Raw genomic sequence first — 22,452 nt, forward strand, 5'->3', positions numbered from 1 at the left:
TTAATTCATTGCAACAAAGGCTCCTTACCCATCCACGGTATATGAAACGAGAGAAGGGTCAATGTTTGTCCGATGCTGGACCCAGGGGCCAGACTCTACCCGCAGGTCAATGGCGTAGAAGCGCAGGGGAGAGTTGCCGTCGTTACCAGGAGTCCAGGATATCCGTACCTGTCTGCTCTTGATGTGGTCAACACTGGGCTTAGAAGGTGCTTCAGGGCTTGCTATAGATCAAAATGTATGGCAATATTTGAGGTTGGTTCCATATAGTTCATTACTTCCTTATGTCTCTCTAGATATATATTTATCATTAGTTTCCTTTAATACTACAAAAATGTATGGTTTTTGTGCTAGGAGAACACACGCATACTCAAAAACACTCTTTTAAATTTTTTTCTGGACATTTTTTTTCCTTTTTTCTGTATATTCACTCTCCTGTTGTGCTTAATTTTCTTTCTTTTCTCCTTTTCAAATTTTCAACTTGAAATAGCCATGTTTGACTTTCATATTGTCAGCAACAGCCACATATTGACAATCTCTTTGTTCAAGTTCAGAAACATGTGAAGAGTTGAAAGCAAAAATAGGTAAATGCCATTTTCAAGATCTTTAAAAAGTTAGGTCATTATCAAATAGACAAAAATTACATCTTTATAATGACACTGCACTTGTTATACTGTATACGCTATAATTTTCGCGTACATAAATTTTCGCGAATTGTCGCTGTCACACATTTTCGCGAGTGGTTAAATTCGCGATTGGGGGACCAGAGAAAATATAAAGTGGCAAAGAAAGTGTGAATTTTCAACTTACTAGCAAATAAGAATGACACTAGTTTAATATACACTGCATGAAAAAGACTTGCCAAACTCTGCAAACTAGTAAGTTAGAATTCAACATTTTTGAAGTGGTTGAGTCCATCGCGCTAGATTTCTGATGAGTGGTCCCCGTGCGATAATGGATTGGCTCTCTACAGTATTCGTAAGTAGACGTGGACGTGCGTAAACAAGCTTAGCCAGTATGGTCTGTTCGGTAAGCCGTGACATGGTATACTAGTACTGAAATGTTCGTATCACCATGGCAAGGGATTCATTTTGGAAGGTAATATTTTCGCGTGTTGTTAATTTCGCGAATAGCTCCCGACTCGCGAAATTCACGAAAATAAAACCCCCGCGAAATATATAGCATATACAGTATACAAAGAAATATCTTTGAAGACATAACTAAAATTACCCCAAATATTGTATTTATTTCCTTTGTTTTTCAGCAGCTTCATTCTCATATGTCTCAAGTTGATGAAAATGGATACATTGAACTTGCATCAAAATTTTTCATATACTTCCCACTGAATCTGGTGGGGCATGGCAAAGCCGCACACCAGACAATACTGTCAAAGTGGATAATGTTTGCACCAGTAATTGTTCATGCTCAGCCGGGTATAACAAATTTCACATGATTTTAAGTCCTCATAATCAAAACATTAGATAGTGTTAAAAATCATGAGCAGAAATATTTGTGTGCTTCTATTTTCGCACTAGTTTCTGGTCATGCGAAATGCGCAAAATTTTCCACGTTAACAGTACTCCTTCACGGCGCACACTTACTCCTGTTGGTGGTGGTGACGACGAGGACAGTAGCTGTCTCGCCCGACCCTGCAGAGTTGCGGGCGGTGACTTCAAAGAGATAGGTCTGCTCTGCCTGCAGGTTGGTGGCGCTGTACTCTCTGTTGGCCTCCACCTCCTGCTCCACCAGGGAGCTCTCTGGAGCACTCTGGAGCCGGTAGCCAACCTGTGCATGAAATAGGCAATGGATGGTTGTCAAACTGGACATGGACAAAGGTCAAAGGGGACATGGGATCGACATTGAATTGGCGATGAATGAATAAAATTGGCAAGACAGGAACTTCAATAATTCTGGGGCTGCAGAATGTTTCTTAGGGTGTGGGACTGCGGGCTGGGGGTCAAGGGTTAGCCCCTGCAGTTTTAAGGCCCCTGGAATTACCAGCAGAGAAATGTTAAGCAAGCATTTTGTGCATCTTCAAGACAGTAACATGATTACTACTATGCTTCATTACCTCCGCACCTATCAAAAAATTGATTAAAGTTGGGCTCCTGCTTCGATGGGTATTGCTTTCCTCGTTCCTTTCAGTCAAGTATAGAGTAAATTCCAGATTGGGTGATATCTTGGATCGAGCTAAGAGTTTTGTTTTCCCCCATCTTATGTTGCACAGTGTAATCTCTCCCCTCTTTCCTCTCTGCTGCAATATTCATGCATCATCTCGGCTTCACCTTGCCCGATCAAGATTCATGTCACTTCAGTTATTTCTACAAACATGACTCCTGCCATGCCCTATTATACCATGGGCTGTGAATCCCCTGCAAAATTGAAACCTCCTCCACTCCGGAAACCTTAGTACGTACCTTGTACCTCAGGTTAGGCCCGTTTGGTTCCAGTGGCTCTTGCCATGTGATGGTGACGGAGTTGAGCTCCACCACTGGGAAGGTGATGCCTACGGGTGCACTGGGGACTGATGAGTGGGTGGGGAGATAAAGACATTTGACTCCATTTAACTCACACATACAATATGTTTACACCACAAGAGTGATGATGACAACACCCCAAGACAGACTGATCTACATGTATGCAATGCATCACAAAAGTGTAATAATTGTGACGGCTTGAAGTGCCAGTCATCTATGCAAATGAGGTTGTATGACCAATGCATCGGTCAATCATGCATCTCTCCTGGTTTGGGCAACATGGAAAATATAAAATCATACATTGCGAGCAAGGAGGAAATTCACTGTTACAGCTTATGTGTTTCACCATATTGACTAGAATTACTTGGCATTTTCACAGACCTCAATATTCCTCTGGTCTTAATACACTGAGCACAAAATGACATACATGGGTGTAAAAAATTCTCAAAATGCAGGCGCAAATATAAACCACCTCTCAACAACTCAGTCATATAGAAATATTTGCCCCATTACCCTATCATTCATTGCATCTTCTGATACCATCTACGACAACTCACTTCAAACCATGCCATGAAGTTAGAAATCTGACAAACATTTTTGGCACCAAACTGTCAGACAGACAAATGCAATACATGACTATCTCAACTCATTAGTAGAAATTTTGCTCAGTAGGCTCATTTTACTTGCCCTTATTGGGCAGTGATCTAGCACCCCGTTGTAAAAAAAAAAGCAAAGCACAGTGTCTTGGCACTGTCTAAAATCCCAGTGTGTTGTGAAAAATCACAAAAATATCACTCTTAGGAAAATCTTTCCAGATGAACCACATCAACTGTTCAATCACAAACAAGATTAAGTACGGAGAACAATCTTTCATGTTACTCATGATTACACTGTTTCAAATGTCAACCAATTACAAAGGACAATAGAATTGCAAGAGAGCACACATCCTTGCTTTCCTTGTCCTTGAAAAAACTTTTCCATCTTTCATATCCAACGGCCGTCAACCTACCAGATTCAAGAGTCCTGACTGGCACCTCGTTGCCGATGGTGCCGTCTCCCACACGGGTGTAGGCCAGCACCGTGATGGTGTAGACGGTGTAGCCCCGAAGCCCGGCCAGCGTAGCTTCCCGGCTGTCATTTCCAGGCACATCCATGTACATTAGGGTCCCCTGGATCTCTTGGAAGAGCACCTTCGTATGTCAAACGACAAAACAAGATTGAAAGAAATTGATACACTTTTCATCTCCTTCCCAAAAAGCCTTGGGTAATTCACAGAACATTTAGTTGTACTTGTATCACCATATTGTCAACTGGTGGTCTGATGGTGGTCATGGCTAGCATACTATGGCACATGAAAAGAGATACAATAAAAATGGTGCAACAAAAATTCCTATGCCCTTAGACACAGTGTGTGCTATCTGAAAAGAAACATATTTCATATCACGGATAATGTCATATTCATATGGCGGGTTACGATTATTCATCACCCACTAGTACTCCTGCAACATACTACCTTTTGATTATATCATTTGCATCTTTTTTTGTTGCAGTATCATTTGTGTGTGCGTGTGGGTGTGTGTGTGTCTTTGTATGTGTGCACATGTGCGCATTTGTGTGTAGGTCTGTGTCTATACAATGTATTCGTATGTGTGTTCGTGTTTGTGTGTTTGTGTGTGTGTGTGTGTGTGTGTGTGTGTGTACCTTGAAGCCAAGGATCTCTCCATTCTGGTCTGCCTGCGGCACATCACCCCACAGCACGTTGATGCTGGAGGAGGTTACAGGAACGACTTGAATGTTGACCGGTCCGGCCGAAGGGACTGCAAGGGTAAGCACGAGGAAGAGAATAAAGCAGGGCAAGTGTCATTACAGGAACCAGTACCACGGAAAACATTTGTGACACCTTGACAGCACATAGCAAGAAGACAAACACTGCAGTGTAAGCTACAGTATGTCGGTCTATTCCCGTACAGAAAATGTCTTAAGAAGAACAAGAAGATCTATACATGGTAAAACTGCTCACTTCACACGCTTTATTCGATACTGCAATGACTGCCAAATACACTTGTATTACCACAGAACTTGTTAAACTTGTCAATGACAGTACCCATGCCTAAAATAAAATTGTAAAAATTGTGAACTACATGTAACAGTGATACATTAACATGCCCACAGTGCGTCAGTTTTTTTTGGCAAACATTTGGACTAAATTTGCTCCAACATTGTGTTGCGCCATTCCATTGTGTCAGATTCAGTTAATTGGTGCATGAAGATCAATCATACTCTGAGAAACAATTATGAAACAGCATTTGTGTGGATATCAACTGATATTTGCAGTCAATACATCTGCCAAAATCTCAAGAGAGAAATGTACATAAACTCACATTTTATTTAGTGAGTAATACATCTGACATAAGAATGTTGTAGAACTACTTGGAAGCTGAAAAATGTCATTTGTATCAGTAATTATCTGTATTAAGTTAGCATGGAGAGACACGTTTCATCCACATTAAAAGTGACTAATCATACATGACTTCACACTCCTCCATATTTTAGAACCAAAAGCACCAATCTGGCCAAACATAAACGTTTGTATCACACCCTGATTTGTAATTATACCATCCCAAAACTACCTCCCTCCTTCCACCTCTCTCCCTCTCACCAAGTCATAAAATGTTTCTAAAGGACAGAATGGGTGAAAAAAAGAGGGGGGGGGGGGGAGGGAATCAACCTACCAGCCTCATTGGTCCACGCCTTCTTCACTGTACTACTTGGTCCAGCAGCATCCTCATTGTACGCTTTTATCCGGACGTCGTACTGCGTCCAGTGGTCGAGCCCCTGAATGATGTAGTCGTTGTCGTAGGCACTGGTGAGATTGTAGGTCTGCTCCGCAGCTTGACTCCCCGCAGCCCGCCAGTAGATGATGTAGCCCGCTGGTGGACCGTTCCACTCGCTGTCATCAAGGGGCTATGGGGGGGGGAGGATGTACGGTAAAGAACTTGTCATTACAAACCTCTTCATCATCCTTTCTCACATTAAAACAATCCAGTTCTTTCATCTGAGCTTTCATGCTCAACAACAACAACAATAATAATAATAATAATAATAATAATAACACTTATATAGCGCGTAATACTGACATTTCTAAGTGCATTAATACAAAAAATATATCACATCAAAATACAGCATTATGTACATTTTCAGCAATGATTTAAACTTATCAACACTTTCAGTATTTCAATGAAATAAATGATGCAACCTCTTGAAAAATAAGGAGGTAGTGCAAATATAAGATATTTTTCTTCTATTCAAAAGAATATATCTTGACATAGTGGAGTTGAATGTCGTCGTGTGTGGATTTCTGAAATAAACAATAAGTAGAGAACTGTAGAGGAGACTTACCACCCACGTAACTCTAAGGGCCCCTGTGCTGTAGGCTCGAACTCGTATGTCAGATGGAGCAATTTCAGGGGCTGTTGTATCAATGACAATTTGTTCACATTAAAAATGACTGGATCAGACTTGATCTGACTTTAAAAAATATCTTACGTAGGTTCAATATTAGTCTTTCACATTATGTTCACAGTATGTAATACTGAAAAGACAGAAATGAAACTTGTGAATTTTTAAGCAGACAAAGAAACATTTCTGTGTTGATCATGGATACAGCTATCGTATCAATAAAAGCAAAATAATTGTATGCCAATACAGCACAAAAGAAAGGATTTGCAAAAAAAAGTAGCTACAAGTTCTTCGACACAACTTGGCACATCGCAAATGTATGTGTGTCACTTAGGATAATGTGCCATTATACTCAAAGATTCCTAGACATATTACTTACCCTGATACTATAATTTGAGTTCAAGTTATAATCCACATAGAAACTTGAGATTCTAAATTCCATTTTTTTATTTACAATTTTGCCTGTACTCTGTCAAAGAGAAGCAAAAGATGAGCACATTTTCAAGCAGTACAAATTGATATTTAGCCTTCAAAACGATTACATACCATCTGAGGACGTCCTTGTTGGTACTGACGGCTCACTCGCGTTGCTGGATCCCGCTACATTTGTTGCAAACATTCTGAATGTGTAGTAGGTGTATGGAGACAGACCTGTCACAACAAATTCCCTGGCGCTGGGGTCCGAGTACTCAAATATCGCTTCCCAACGGGAGGACTGACCGACGCGAGCCTCCACCGTCCAGAGTGTGATTCCGGCATCGCCGTCGAAGCCCGGAATGAACTGGAGCTTGACAGAGCGAGCTCTGACATCAGTGACACGCAGGTTGGTGGGTGGCTGGGGGCGTTCTGTTCAAGCACAATAACAAGTATATGAATACTGTAAAAGTGGAAATTTTCATGCATTTCATTGTGACATGCAACTACAACTGAAATAAAACCATGCAAATATTTTGCTTTTTCCATATAGCACAATTTCGTAATTTGATTATGTGGAATTTAAACCACAAGAAATTCATCTTAGACGACCAGGCGTGAAAACTTACTTGCGCAAGAATTTCCAGGGTTATAGTCCAATGTAAACTTAATATATGAGAGCATATACAAAAGCATATGAAGAGAAAAATAACATAGAAACTAAAACAGTATGACCAAGGCAGCTGCCTGGCATACTAGCAAGGGAGTATGTTCACTGATCTAAACTGCCCAAACTTCATCATCATTTTTACAGTGGTCTGAACGATCTCATATTTGTGTTACAGCTATTGTCGGGTAGATGTGAGGAATAATGAGAGGAGGAATAATGAGAGATGGAATTCAATTCAAGTTTATTTCCACAAATTCAGTTAAAAAAAAAAAACATACAGAGAGACAATCAGAATAAAAATATACATACTATCTATACAAACCAAAATTATTTCAGGTAAGTACATAGTCATAACTAAAAAATGTGTGATGGAGATTGACATAACAATTTGAGTAAATGGTGGTGGAAATCAGCAGTAGGCCATTGGCATTTTGAGGCTGATCCCATTAATAAATTGACAATAATAAAACTGTATGCCATTACATCATAAATCACGAATTACATATTAAAAAAAAAAAGATATGCAAATAATAAGGACAAGAAAAAGAACATCCCAAAGATGTTCACTCTTCATAGCTGACCTGGGGGCACTCCGGAGCTGATGATGGTGGCCGTTTTCTCTCCCGGGCCAATCTCGGTCCGGGCCCACACTTGGATGAGATAGGTGGTCTGGGCCGTCAGCCCGGTCACAGTGTAGTCCGTCTCGTGGGCCTGCAGGTCAGCAGAGCTGAGGGTGGACGTCTTGTTCACCTCCTCCCAGCTGATTGTGTAGCCTGGACAGGAGGCACAGAAAGAAAGACAGAGACAGGTGATATGATGTCACAAAATAATCTTACAAGTCTCATTTCACAAAATATCATGTTCATGAAACATATGGCATATTAAAGGTCCTGTTTACCTTTGGGAGCAGTGATTCAAAAAATGTTCAAGATATCACACTTGATGCATATGTGTGTAGGCCAGTTGTATCACAAAACATCCTACAATATTAAGAATTTTGCAAAAAAAAACAACCCTAAAATATAAGGAGATATCACTATTTTTCTCAATAAAGCATTATCGTCCAGTCACTGTAGACGGTTTAGTCTGGAAACATTTTTATTATAGCCATTGTTCACATTTTGTGTATTTAACAATACTTAACATTGATTATTCTAATTCAAATTTCTACATTGGTTGTTTCTAGACCTATTTTGAAGCATTAATGCTGGGCTTTTATTTCATCTGCAAAAGGTAAATATGCTTTTAACCCGTTGAGGACGGTTTGATTTTGCTACAACACGCATTTCTCATAGACTCTTGCCCGAGTATACTCGGGACTCGTCCTCAACGGGTTAAGTATCTGTCTTTCTATATTCAGTCTATCACTCACTCTCTCACCTTGTATATAAGTCTATTTAGATCTCACTTATCTACTAATGGCTGTTGCTAATGTATAATCAACTACAGACAAATATCTGACTGTTGAAAAACTCACCTTGGAGTACTCCGTTCACCTCCAGTGGTGGTTGCCATGACACCTCTAGCGATGTATCATAGATGTTGACCAGTCGTAGGTTGCTCACAGGTCCAGGAACTACAAATACACAAAGGATGCATGGACTACATTATGAACGCATGGCAAAACAGGGAACTGAGAATCTTTGGATTTACCTGTATATTCATGCGAGGTTTAGGGGTAACACACTCATGACATACTTAAGTGTTTCTACCAGACCAAGTGCACACTTGGTATTGAACCCAGTACAGACCTGATAATCTCCGTAAGGACAAAGGTTTACCACTTAGCTTGAGTAAATACCAATTACTGAGAAAGGAGGAAATATGAGAATCAATCTTCTTGCATATAAGAGTCCATATTTTATGTACTGAGACAGCAGGGACACAAACTCCTGTCAAATGATAGGTACAATAGGTATATACATTTGTACATAACATTTTCAATGCATGCTAAGTAGTGGGACAATTGTGACATCACACTGTAGTAACAGGTGCAAATGTTTTTTACCAGTCCCCATTTTTGTTCAATATTGGGACAAGATAAACCACAGAATCTAACTCATGAAAAGTAATGGCTTATCTTTTGGCCATAAATGCACTGTGAGTTGGGGATGGCTGAAAACTTATAGAAACCTACCATCCATGAGGGTAGTGAGACTGAGCGGGGTACTCATGGGACCGTCCCCCGGGCTGGTGTAGCACAGCACCGCTGCCTCGTACTGGGTGAACTTCTTCAGGGTGTCGATGGTCCCCTCAAAGCGGGTCACTCCTTCCACGTGGGGCACGATTACCACTGTGGGGTTAGCCTCATCACCAGGCTCCCAGGCAAGCAGCTGAAGTTCAAAATTATTAAAGAATGCAAATGGTACAAACATATATTATAGGTACTTCCTTTTCAACAAGTAAATCACAGAAATGATGCTACTTCTGTTGAAAAGGAAAAGAAAAGCTACAGTTCCATCAAAACTAAAGAAGCAAAAAAAAAACCCACTTCAATATAACCACCTGGACATCACTGAATTATGTAAGATGACATCCTATGGGGAATGTTACAAAGGTGACTCTACAAAATATGATGGAACCCAGGAAAATTTGCAGCTCTCTTAAACTGTAATTCAGTTTGATTTCAAGATTTGCACATGCTTCATGCTTTTCCTTGGGTCATACAAATGCAAGATGTCGTCAGACTTGCACCAGAGGGCTAATACCCTAGCAAAGTATAACGCTGACTATGCTAGACTGCTACCACTTACCTTATAACCAAGATTCATTCCATTGATGGAGTAGACAGGAGGCGGGCTGAACTGGTATCGGAAGGCTGTGGAGCTGACCACCTGGATATCCACTGCTTGAGGTGGGTCAGTAGGCACTGGACAAGACAAAGAAATATCCATGAATAATTGGCATTTTCAAATATGAAACTTCTTTCCCAGTGATGAAAAACAAACAAAACATAGTTATAAAAATCTTGTATTGTCCTCTTATCTTTCATAAATATTTTCTTATAAACAGATAACTGAATCGAGAGCAATTATTGGTATTTTGGATTCCACTACATAGGGGTACAGTTGACATATTTCCATAATTCTTGTGCAAAGTGATGATCTGTAACTGAACAAAAATACCATGCATATAACATCTACTTGTGAGAAGAGCAAAGAGCAGCATGACAAATCTTTATTATCAACAATTCTTTGTGGGTTGTTTGGGATGAACATTATATAGATGATGACTGGCGGGGGAGGAAACATACCGAATGTTCCATCCGAAGGGTTTGAAATGCTATTGAGGGACTTATAGCCTCCCAAAATAGCATTTCAGACCCTGAGGGTGGAACGTTTGGTACATGTTCCCGACAACAAAAGTCATCATCTGTTATATTATATGGGTTAGTCAAATACATCAACGTCAACGTCAACCACCAGCACAACGCACTCGATCGCTCGCACGCGCAGAGCCAAATTCACAGTGTGCGCGCGGTCCTAGGCCTTCTGTCATTTATTACATGAAAATATTTTCTCGTGGGAGAACATTACAAAGAATGTTCGCCCATGAGCGAACATAATGAATGTGCCTCCATCACGTGGCTGTGTTTAGCCAATCACTAACCGGTATTTGACTAACCCATTTGATATTGAATATTAACCTGATGAGGATGAGCTTTTGTTATAACACACATTTTCCAAAGACACCTGTTTGAGTATTCTCGGGATTAGTCTTCAATGGGTTAATGACCCGTGATATAACGGAGCGTAAGTTTACACTTGAAGAGTTTGATCGCAAAAACCGATAAGTCCATATTTGCCAAATGGAGATATTTGTGATTAAAGATCAAGAAAAATAAAGAGAATAACAAGAAAATTTTTGCTTCTTTTGACCATAACTTCAAAAATGTACCTTTATATGTAGTGACCAATATATTATTTAAAAGGTATTATTTTGTACTTTATGACAGTGATCGTACTTACTTCAAAATCTTCAAAAATGGACTTATCGGTTTTTGCGAACAAACTCTTCACTTCTTTATCCTCATGCAAGTCTTTCTAAATTTATTTGATAACTCTGATCAGCGAATCAGGAGAGACTTTGTGTTCTCCAGCACAATCTTTTCTATAATTAAAATGATGAAAGGAGCTACAAACTTGCTTTTGAATGATCAGGGAACAAAATGGTTTTCAAAAGAATATATTCACCTCCTTCTTTTGTCCTGACTTGCACCACATTGCTGAAGGCGCCCACCCCACCGCCATTGAATGCAGCAACGGTGATGTCGTACGACGTCCAGGTGATGAGGCCGGTGATGTCGTAGGAGGTCTGGCGGTAGTTGGTGATGTTGTGGCTGTCGACTGTGGGGTAACCCGTCAGGCGCCACTTCAGCTGGTAACCCTGAAGCGCTCCGTTCCAGCTGTCATACGGGGGCTCCTGTTCCATGAGAGATGAAGGGATAGACAGAAAGAACAAGGAGAGGAGAGAGAAATGGAGATGGAAGGAGGGAAGCAAAAAGTGACGAGAAAAAAAGAAGGAACAGGTGGAAGGAGAAGACGAAGAGAGGAAGAGAGATAGAGAGAGTTAGGGGAAGATATAGTGAAGGAGGGATAGAGAGGATGGAAGAAATTAAAGAGAAAGAAGGAAAAGAGTGAAGGGGAAGAACAGAAGGAGAGCAGAGAGGAGGTGAAAGAAGGGCAAAATTGAAACATGGTGAGTTGTTCTGTGAAACAGTTAAAGGGGAATTCCAGACAATTTTCATAATTTCACACCATGAAGTACAAAAATCAACAGTGCATGTAGAGATTTGTGGAATTTATTGCGTTCCTTGAGCAGACAAACCAATACTCTGACAAACCCGAAACAAATAACACTGAACAAAGATGACGACATAGGAGGCTCATATATTCCAGTATTATGTAGCAATGTAATTCCATTACCATACCACTTGCTGAACAACTTCGCCAGTGTAGAATTTATGCATGCTTTCTTCTTTTGTTCTGCTTCCTCGAGCATCCAATGCAGTCTTTAATATGTGAAGCTGCTATGTCATCATTCTCATCCATTGTGATTTGTTATGCATTCTGAAGACTTTCTTATTCCTCATCAAAATCACTATGAATTCTGAAACTCTGTACCCAGTATAACCAATTTATAGATGTTCAAATGCTGAAGCCTGAAAATCCTCCGGAAGTCTCCATTAACAAACAAATTACAGCTGCTTGGAGGATAGGAATCGACAACAATCCGTGAGGTGTATATTACGACATCCAAGTGGTCCTTCTGCTCTTTATACACATTCTCTAAACAACCTACTGTCTGCTAATACAGGAAGTATTAGATTGTAAGATATCAAAACTGCGTAATTCTGCCCAGACACAGGCAAAATAGTTTGAAACGGAAAAAAAAAAATCAAAAATTTCTTTTTCAAAAGTCTTCCATGAAAGACTGCTTACCTGCCATTGTACTCTAATGCTTGAGATGGAAATGGCACTTGCCCTGAGAGACTGGGGCGGCAAATCAGGCGCTGCATAGGCACAAAAAAGGAGAGAAGATGAAAAAGATGCATTAACATAGAAGATACTGTCAAATTAATCAACTCTCTCACCACTGGCACAAGCATATCCCATGTGACAGACCTCCAGTATATTCTTTCATTGAGCTGGTTTCAAACAGATACACTGCAGAGTACAACCACCGCTGAAAATCAATTTTACAAATATTTGTGCTAGAGCCTGTCTGAAACTTTTTTTGTGTGTAACCAACTTGATGGATACATCATTCCTTGTATACTATTTAGCCAAAAGAACTGGCAACGACTGACAAAAGAAATAACAAAGGTTGTACTTTATGTGGTACATGGATATCGGCATATCTAATTATCCTGTTGTTAGTTGGTGATCTCAATTGAGGCAAAATGAAAACATAAACAAAGGAAAGAAACATAAAGGATATTAATAGGTGATTACTGACATTGTGGTCTGTATATGAAAATCCTACTATAAACATTTCCATCTCATATGGCCTTCTTATGCGCAGTAGAGTATATTATTATAGTGGCCGCGCAATATAAATGTCCCCATTATTATCATAAACATTATCACATATCAAAGTTTCCACAATTTTTTCTCCACCATGTATATAATTACCATCAGACAAAAATGGATTACATCTTAAAAAATATATGCTGCGTGCCAACGGCATCGCTGTTACCCCCCCCCCCCCCTCAAAAGAAAAAAAAATAATAATAATAAAAATAAATAAATAATAATAATGATAATAAAAATAAATAAAAAATAATAATAAAAATAAAAATAAAAATCACCGTTCAAATATCCCTATGTTTGGGGGAATTGACAGTGAAAGTATGGTGAAGGTATGCTAGTTTCTGCATACTGGTAGTGCAGACATAAGGAAGGAAAATTTTTTTATTGAAAAGAATCTGATCTAAGCGTTCTCATGATCTATTGGATGAGATTCCATTTAAAGGAATTTCATAATTCTTTGATGAAACAAATCAAGAGTGAATGAGCAATTAGTCAGCATTTCATTGCTTCAATAAGCCAACAGATTTACAATGCCCATGTCCCCCATCCCATCCAATCCCCACCAATAATGCTTTTAAAACAAAGACCCTCATCTTCCTTACATTCACTCAAGAACATTCAAGACGTTCACACTCAAACAGGAGAAACTGCTTGTAGTTATAAAATAGCACCAAACCAGGGTAACGCTGTAAAGTCAAATTTTCATAATGTGGAAATTTTCCTACATTTGGTCCAACCAGAAAATAGCACAAAAATTAAAAGCACACAAACATTTTGCTTGCCATATGTTCCAATAATTGAAGTCATGATTCCGCGGAATAAAAACATGTGAAACACTTCTTACCCAGTCGAGAGAGAAAACATAAAATTTTACAGTAGCTTCAAACCAGGGTAATGAAAGAATTAGGGTAAACTACAGCCATAGAATCAGAAGGAACATATCAAAGTGAAAATTTACGTTCTTCGGGCAGGTGAACAACGTTACTGGGGTCGCTGTATTCACTGATGCCGACATTGTTCTGGGCCCTGAGCTGGTACTGGTATCTTCGAGAAGGCTTCACACCAGTGACGCTGATCTCTGTTAGCCATGGGTGCACTGTGGCCTCAACCTCTCTGAATGATGAATCTATTAAAACAGGAAAAAAACATGGACATTACTCGGATGCTAGCATAGGTGAAATAAACAAACAAACAAACAAACAAAAACACTTGTTTAGAAACAAAAGAAGTCTTTCAGACACAAAGCAATGTTTCTGTTTATTTCCATCAAATTGCTTTCTGTAATTCATAGAATTTACAAGTGGAGGACCAAAATTTCTTAAATATATAAATTGAACATGTATGAGGTGGAATCAGAATAAGAACAACTTTTGGATGACCTAAACTAATTGAATACACAAACCAAAATTTATGAGATGAATTAGAAATAGAATTACAACTAGAGGACAGCTCTTTGACATGTTCAAAGTGTCAAGTCTAAACGTAGCTGGGGTCCACTGGAAAGGCTTCCTTACCATCCTCCTTCTGCTCTAGAATGTAGCGGATGAGGGGAGAGTTGCCGTTGAATCCTGGCATCCAGCTGACGATGATGGTCCGCGACTCGGTGAGGCTCTGCTGGGCGACCACGTTCAGCGGCTTGTATGGCACCTCTGTGGATTCCATCAAAGAGTGAATAACAAATGTCAAGATATAGACAAAGATATTGTATACATTCCTTGATACAGCTACAAGTTGCCTCTTGTGGCGTAATATTTTACTTAATGGTCTATTGAGCATACATCAAGGCAGCACAGATATCCAGATAAAAGAAAGGTACTTCCATTTGGTCTGTGCCTACTCTTATGAATTCTAAGAATTGTGATCATTCGTTTAAACTTCTATGCTATGATATGTAAGTACAGGTGATTGCTGTTATAACAAAGTCCTGGGGACCTCCATTTTTCTTTCATTATATCGAAATTTTGAGAAAGGCAAAAAAATGACGTATGTAAATATATACACATAACAATTTGGGGAGCTGAGTTTTTACTTTGTTGTAACCAAAATTTCATTTTATCCATGTTCTTTATAACAGGAGTGCCCTTTATTCCCAAATATGAGGAAAGCAAAATACTGAAGACAGACTTTTCAATGTATTTAGACACAAGTGACAGAAGACTGTCACTACCTCACAAAACAGTTACAAGAAACACATTTGTGAAAATATTCTTCTTCACATATAATACGAAACTGCCTGACTCAATAAGATGAATTTTTGGATAAACAACGCTTTCATATTGCTTGATTTATAGATACCAAAGTATTGCTATGTTTCTGTGTCTCACATGAACGCTTCTAAATCCCTATGGTTCCATTTGTAACCCTGCATCACAAAACCAACAAAAAGTCGCCAGACATGGATTTTCAGTTAAGAGCAGCTTCTGAAAAGGCAGATTTTATGCTTTAAAATGATGTATACAAGTAACTCAATTCAAATGGATTCTCTTAACCTATCTTAATATTGAAAAGAAAGTACACACTCCAGAAAAGTGTGTCCTGAGAAAAGAGGCTCTGAAGTATAGGGTCTATTAAAGTGCCTAATCTGACAGTGAGCCATGCTTTGTGCATGAATAGAGCGAAAAACAAAATGTTAAAACTCATGGCATCAACAATGAAGGGATTACCAGATTAAGCTGAAATCTATCATGTTCTTTTAACACATTCTCTTCATGACAAACACCAACATTCAAAGCAGTACCATTATCCTTTCAAAGGTTATTAGTGATGAAAATGAAGAGTGTGTGAAGGGTTTTCAAGAAATAAAAAGGGGACTTAAGACACAGATAATCACACATCATGTATTCCACACACAAAAAAAAAGCATTCCAGAAAAACTGCTACACAATGTCCCGCTTGCTTTATGATCCAAAACTTCAGCATAATGGACAAGAACACTTGCTCTTTCAGATAATATGACGAACCCAAGACTGACTACGTTGACCCATTTTACCTATTTTAAGCGCTCACACAAAATCAGTGCATGCAACTTGTTGTTGGTGTTGTGATGCATGGTCATATTTGGAAGTACCCTCCATGCTATGTTTGTTTCTTTGGTTTTGTGGGTTTTTTGTGTGTGTGATTTTTTTTGTTTTTTTTTTTGGGCAAGTGCAGAACTGTGTGCATTCTTTGGCAAGACTCTTAACTCAATCTCAGCCTATGTATTTGCAAAAAATTTCTTTCTCAAATTTACATCAATGCAGGGCAATTTGTCAATCAGTTGCAAGTTTCACTCTGTCATCCCCAAATAATAAATGATGTCTTGTGACTGTGTACAATAGATTGGTTAGAGATAGTACAAGAATATGAATGCAACAGCACATTAATACATCCTTTCTATTAAGAGTTGAGAGGCAAATGACTACTCACGGAGGACTGTAAGGTTTGCGCTTCCTACATCGTTTCCTGCGATGGAGGTGACGCTGCACGTGTACAGGCCCGTATCCTGGGCGATAGTCGGTTCGATTCTGAGGGAGCCTGTCTCCAGGAGAGTGTGGCGCTGGCTGCTTTCGACCGAGATGACCACGCCATCGATGCTCCACACGATGTCCGGTGTGATTCGGGAGTCGTGCTGGACGACACAATTGAGTATGGATGTCTCTCCCAGGATGGTGCTGATCGGGGTAGGCTTCTGGGTGATGCTTGTTTGCTCTGATTTTGAGAACCATGGAAAGATGAACAAGTAGGGAGTATTCAAATTTAATAATGAAATTCTTGCATCAAACTGCTTTTCTTGCAAATGGTTGACAAATTGCCCTACACTGATGTAATTGTTGATGTACATTGTACAGCAACATCAACGTACAGCAATATGTCAATCAGTTGCAATAAAGTAGGGAGGTATTTGCTCACTTCATATCACTCAAATCATACAACACAATAGGCCTATACAATGTAACGCAACAAGGCCTCATCATGAATCCATCCCCCTCGGATTTAGCACAGCCAAAAGGGCTCAGCCTGATTAGGGTTAAACCCTCTGATTCTGAGATTTCTCATAATCTCACAAGTGAACTTTAGAAATCACTCCAGTTCAAAGATAGAGGGTGACACTGTCACTCAAAAGACCTCCCAATGTCTTAAAGAGAAAAATATTATGTTTCACACTGAACAGCAGAAATTCTCAGCTTCCTTTCAGGAGGGAGAGGGCGAACGGACTCACCGTAGACTGTGAGGACAGCAGTGGCATTAGTGTCTCCTACGGTGTTTGTCGCCACACAGGTGTACGTCCCGGAGTCCGACCGGACGGCCTGTGACACCATGAGGTCTCCAGCACCCAGCAGCATCAAGCGGTCGTGGGCTAGGTAGTCGGCACTGGCTATCAGGGTTCCATCTACACAAATACATGGAAAGAGAATCAAATGTAAGGAATTTGAGTGACCTACTCACTTCTGTGTTGTTTTGTTCACTTCCTTGAGGTTTTTGTCTCTAATTACAAGTATGGGTATTTCTCTTCAATGTACCCAGAGCACCACTAGGGTATCAAAGGGAGGGAAGCATATGATAAAGTACATAGTAATAACACAATTACTACTTACCCTTGATCCCCTGCTTGTAAGTAGGTATTTTTCCTCCTCCTATCGTTATGATGCTGTTGCAAATTACTATTATTATTATTATTATTATTATTATTATTATTATTATTATTATTATTATTATTATTATTATTATTATTATTATTATCATTATTATCATTATTACTATTATTATTATTGTTGTTGTTATTATCATTTTCATTATTATTATTATTATTATCATTATTATTATCATTATTATTATTATTATTATCATTATCATCATCATCATTATCATCATAATTATAATTTTTTGAATTGCAATTTTTCATTTTTAGCATTATCATTACAAAACATAACTGTCATTATCACCATTGCAGTCATTACCATTATCATCACTAATACCTCTACTTTCCACAAAAGAATAATTATGATCATACAATATCAAAGTAGTGTTTGCAGTACTGGAAAACCATATATGGGCTGCTGTCTTTGGCTGTTTATGTTTACTCAAACTGAGTCTTATCACAATCCCACTCCATCGCACTTTAACCTGATGTTGCTGTCATTATGTGGAGTGGCTGCCTGGACATATATGAGGGTACTGTGGTACATTGGATGGAACTTTGATTTTAAAATGGCAGTCCCAAGTTTGTGTCCTGCGTTCTGCCAAGTGTTTAAGTCCTTGGAAGAGATCTCTTTTAACCCAGAATGTCACTCTTGACCCAGGTGTATACATGAGCACCTACCAATGCCGAGGTAATTATAATGGCAAGGCCCTGTGGAAGACCATTGCGAACACCGACGAGACTACCCTCGGTAAACAAGGCCACATGATTTCTATCGCCATATTATTTATGAGCCTTCACGGGTCTTTGGTGGTGTGTAATCCTACCCAGAGAAATGGCAAAGAAGAGAAAACACACATGTCACACAGCATGACATGTGACATTCATGTTGCACTTCTGTCCAGCACCACACCAGCTGTGAAGTACCTGCACAACTCACGTCGGAAAGGTATCCGATTACACCGCGGCATCAGTAACAAATCATCACCGACCCCTACCTCCTTGTATACTGACATCGCCGCCGCGCAAAATACCCGCAGATATCTCGATATAGTGAATAAAGCAATAGCATGTGGTGTTTAATGTCCTGGCAGCATTACTGCACAATAAAAAAACTACCTCTTCTTTTTTTTTTTTTACATTTTAGTGCTTTTACAAACACCTTGTACAATCTTATGACAGAATACACAGAATTGTCATATCTGTTCCATGGGGTCAGAAAAACTAACATACTTCTTTTTATAAAGTGTTATAAAGTGTTCACAAATGTCTTTAGTGAACTCTATCCCAATGGGATGTAACTGATCATAACATCATGAACACATCTTGATCCAAGTAGACAAACTTCTTCGGGTCATCATCTCTTGTATGAAGAATGTAATTTACTATCAAAGTTTGTTGCACACAGAGCTGCAAACATTTTACTTATGAAAGAGATCAATTTCCTTAAGCTATAAACAAACTGCAAATACACTCTAGAGATCTGAAGCTGAACTGGTGGATCTCACAAAGGGAATTAAAAGAGACGATACATACTTTCACCCGTCAAACCACAAGAGAAAAAAATTAAAAAAATTAAAATAAACATAGATATATGAGCTCAAAAAAAGTCTTCAAGAATTCAAAAAGGACCCTTTAAACTCATTCCCAACAATATTCTGACTCCCAAATGGACTTGTACAGGAACCCCTAGGTTTCCACAAGCCATGGGTTAATAAGTCCCATGGGCTTTCTCTTTTTCACTGTAGTGTACACATCTGCATGCACCTCCCAGGAGAAAACGACTATGAAAATGCCGGAACCGCATCCCGACAATGTCTGGCATTCGATACCAAATGGCCCTCGATGGTTAGACCACGTGTGTGACAAGGTATGGATGGTGCTGGTTAGTCACACTTTTTTTTGGGGGGGGGGGGGGGAGGGGAGGGGAGGGATGGGGAGAGAGGGATGGATGGGGTGCTGGACTAGAGAGACACATAATAGCGTTGCTATCACATGATTATAAAATGCTGTAAGCCATGTGCCTGCTATGCGCGGTATTTGCTCACTAATGACACTTGATGGTGCGCTAGTCACAGTTGACACAGTTGATGCTGGTAAGTCAATATAGCCGTTACCTACCACCCCCCCCCCCCTTCACTCTTCCTTAACTTGAGGCCAACTTTGGTTTTCTTTGGGGCTACAGAAAAAGCACAAGGAGGAATCCAAGACTTACCCTTATACCAGGCCATGGTGGGTTCTGGAGCTCCAGACGCGACACAAAGCAAGATGGCGGTGTCTCGCTCCAGAATCGTAGTATCATTGGGGGCAGTTGTGATAACTGGGGCAATTTCTATGAAAGGCAGGGAAAAGACAATTACAAAAGATGTCAGAGCATTCCTTTAAGTACCTTCCACCTTTAAAAAAAAAAAAAAAAAATGAGTAGATGCATTGTCTTTTCGATGTATTGACACTATTGACAACATTGCATTGTACAAACACAATATGTTGTGTTCTTTCTAAATCAATTCAAGTCTAGAGATGTGACTATCACTGGTCATTACATCAATATACATAAAATTAACCATCCAATACACTGTAATATTTGCAATCACATCAAAAAGACAAAAACCAAACCTCTCTGTGATGGAAGGCCTGACTCTCTTTCTTTCACAAATGTTCACTTTTTTTTAATTACTTTTTTGGGGCATTCAATGATCAATTTCAACTGCAAAGTTTCTTTGTTTTTCTTTCATCTATTCACTTTGACACAACATTAGTGATAACTTGAAGAACGATACAGCAATAGACTTTTAAACTGGAGACAAAGATTGTTGGACAAGACAACCCCCTTATAAGTGAGATATACTAAACGTGCACAGGGAGATATGTTTAATTTACATGAACATTATGAACTTCAATGCCCTTCAACTTGATCAATGCAACTTCCAAATAGAAGAAATGTATGTGTGGGGAATAATAATGATAATAAATAAAAAGCAGCACATAACTGGGCTCATAAAGTTTAACAAGGTCATGGGTGAGGTTTGAGGATGGAAATGATTTCTGACCTTTGACCTGCAGCCAGGTATCAGCAATTTCCTCCCCAATATCATTGATGGCCTGGCACTGAAACATTCCATCATCGGACTTCTGCAGATTGGTCAGCTGGAGATCCCCATTACTCTCCACCTGCAAATCAAACATGAAAAGAAAGAAAATAATATATACATGTACATATATATACTGTATACACAAAACGTGAAGATTGTCATCATACAAGTTAGAGACTTACTGAAGTACTTGAATCAGCTCGCCTGTCTTGAAAAGGATTCATTTTCTTGATCTTCTCTGTCAGAGCAAGCACTTGAAATGACCCACTTCACAAACTGTGGGAACTCCTAGATTTGATTAAGAACACATTCTTCAGTTTTACAACAAATACCATAGTTCAAATGTTACGCATCTTATGCTTTTAAAGTTTCAGGTTTGCAGTTGGTGCTCTTATTAACTTTTCTACATATATCAAAATAGTTGGGAAGACTATTGGAAGACAGCCCTCTGCACACATGGGGGGGGGGGGCACGATTGGCTCCTCACCGTAAAGCGACTGTTGCTAAGCAGCTCCACATCAACGGCGTTGCGATACCACTTGATGCGGGGAGGGGGCACGCCGGAGGCCTTGCAGGGCATGGAGTGGGTGCTACCCGCCGGGCTGATGGTGGTCCGGGAGGGGATGTCCGTCAAGACTGGTGTGACTACAGAAATCAAAGGGGGGCAGCAGACACATAAAAAAAAATTATTCACGTCTCTTGCAGCTACATTCAACACACTCTGAGGCATACATACAGTGTATACATAAGGAAAAAGTTTGTTTCATCATTTGTATGATTATGAGGTAGGACTGGATAATGCTGTACAGTGAATGAACTAATCATACTTTCTCCACTAAAGGAAAAGAATATTAAGAAAAAAAATGAATTACATTTGCACCAATCTCTGACGCATTTTTGAAAAACATCATCTCAAGGCTAATCCACCAGTATAAACTTACAGGGTGCTTAACCTGTTGAGAACAGACTGATTTTGCTGCAACCCATTTCCCATAGACACCTGCCCAAATAAATGTACTTGGGACTTGTCCTCAACAGATTAACATAACAACTGGGTTGGTGTAAAGACATGATTTGTGTGTGTGTGGGTTTTCTTTCCAGTATCCTTCCTCTCTCCTCACTTAATACAAGAATATTCACAATCATCAAGAGTTCAGAGAATACTGCACTGACATAACTTTGGGCATTTCCAACTGAAACCACCCAAGGGGAATTTTTCCCGCTGATTATTTGAAGACTAGTTAACGGGAACTACCAATGAAAATCCCAGCTTTCCTCTATCATAGACATCAAATGTACAATGAGTATGTGTACCCATGTGCTTCCAAGCACACAAGTTCTTAAACAACTCTATCCATTAATATTGATATCAATCTGAGTTGCAAAATAAAACCTATAAAACAAAAACAATAACATCTGTTTATTTGTTGTTGTTTCTCTCTTTCTCAGCCACTGTGAAGTAGAGGCAGTAGAGGTCACTTTAGGTCAGCATTTGAGGCCCATTTCAAATCTCTGCATATACACCTTGGGAAAAAATGGTCAGCTGAAAACCACAAAAGAGTGATACACTCTGAACACACTATCGTCCAAACATAAAGCCTCTCTTTACTAAAAGTCCTAAATGGAAAATGATAGTGTCCGTGTTTTGCTATTCCATCATAACTTCAGGTTTCACAGCGAGTGAAGATAATCT

General features: G+C 39.4%; 1 protein-coding gene across 1 annotated transcript; it reads right to left on the reverse strand.

Annotated features, from left to right (window-relative positions):
• Positions 1-2,722: 2,722 nt before the first annotated feature.
• Positions 2,723-21,479, reverse strand: LOC139731165 (protein sidekick-2-like). Its single transcript, XM_071642045.1, has 19 exons — positions 21,247-21,479; positions 20,718-20,838; positions 19,883-19,999; positions 17,248-17,418; positions 16,455-16,736; positions 14,564-14,698; positions 14,008-14,175; positions 12,459-12,529; positions 11,211-11,439; positions 9,771-9,886; positions 9,155-9,350; positions 8,495-8,593; positions 7,599-7,790; positions 6,480-6,779; positions 5,874-5,944; positions 5,207-5,438; positions 4,176-4,291; positions 3,484-3,664; positions 2,723-2,739 (listed from the first exon to the last, which is right to left on the reverse strand). Exons 1-19 carry the CDS (start codon positions 21,337-21,339, stop codon positions 2,723-2,725), a joined length of 2,907 nt encoding a protein of 968 aa, XP_071498146.1. The 5' UTR covers positions 21,340-21,479.
• Between the last annotated feature and the right edge of the window lie 973 nt (positions 21,480-22,452).

This window comes from Diadema antillarum, unplaced genomic scaffold, assembly GCF_040938485.1.
Source record: "Diadema antillarum isolate AM-2024a unplaced genomic scaffold, OU_Dant_1.0 seq00000364_RagTag, whole genome shotgun sequence".
Lineage (NCBI taxonomy): Eukaryota > Metazoa > Echinodermata > Echinoidea > Diadematoida > Diadematidae > Diadema > Diadema antillarum.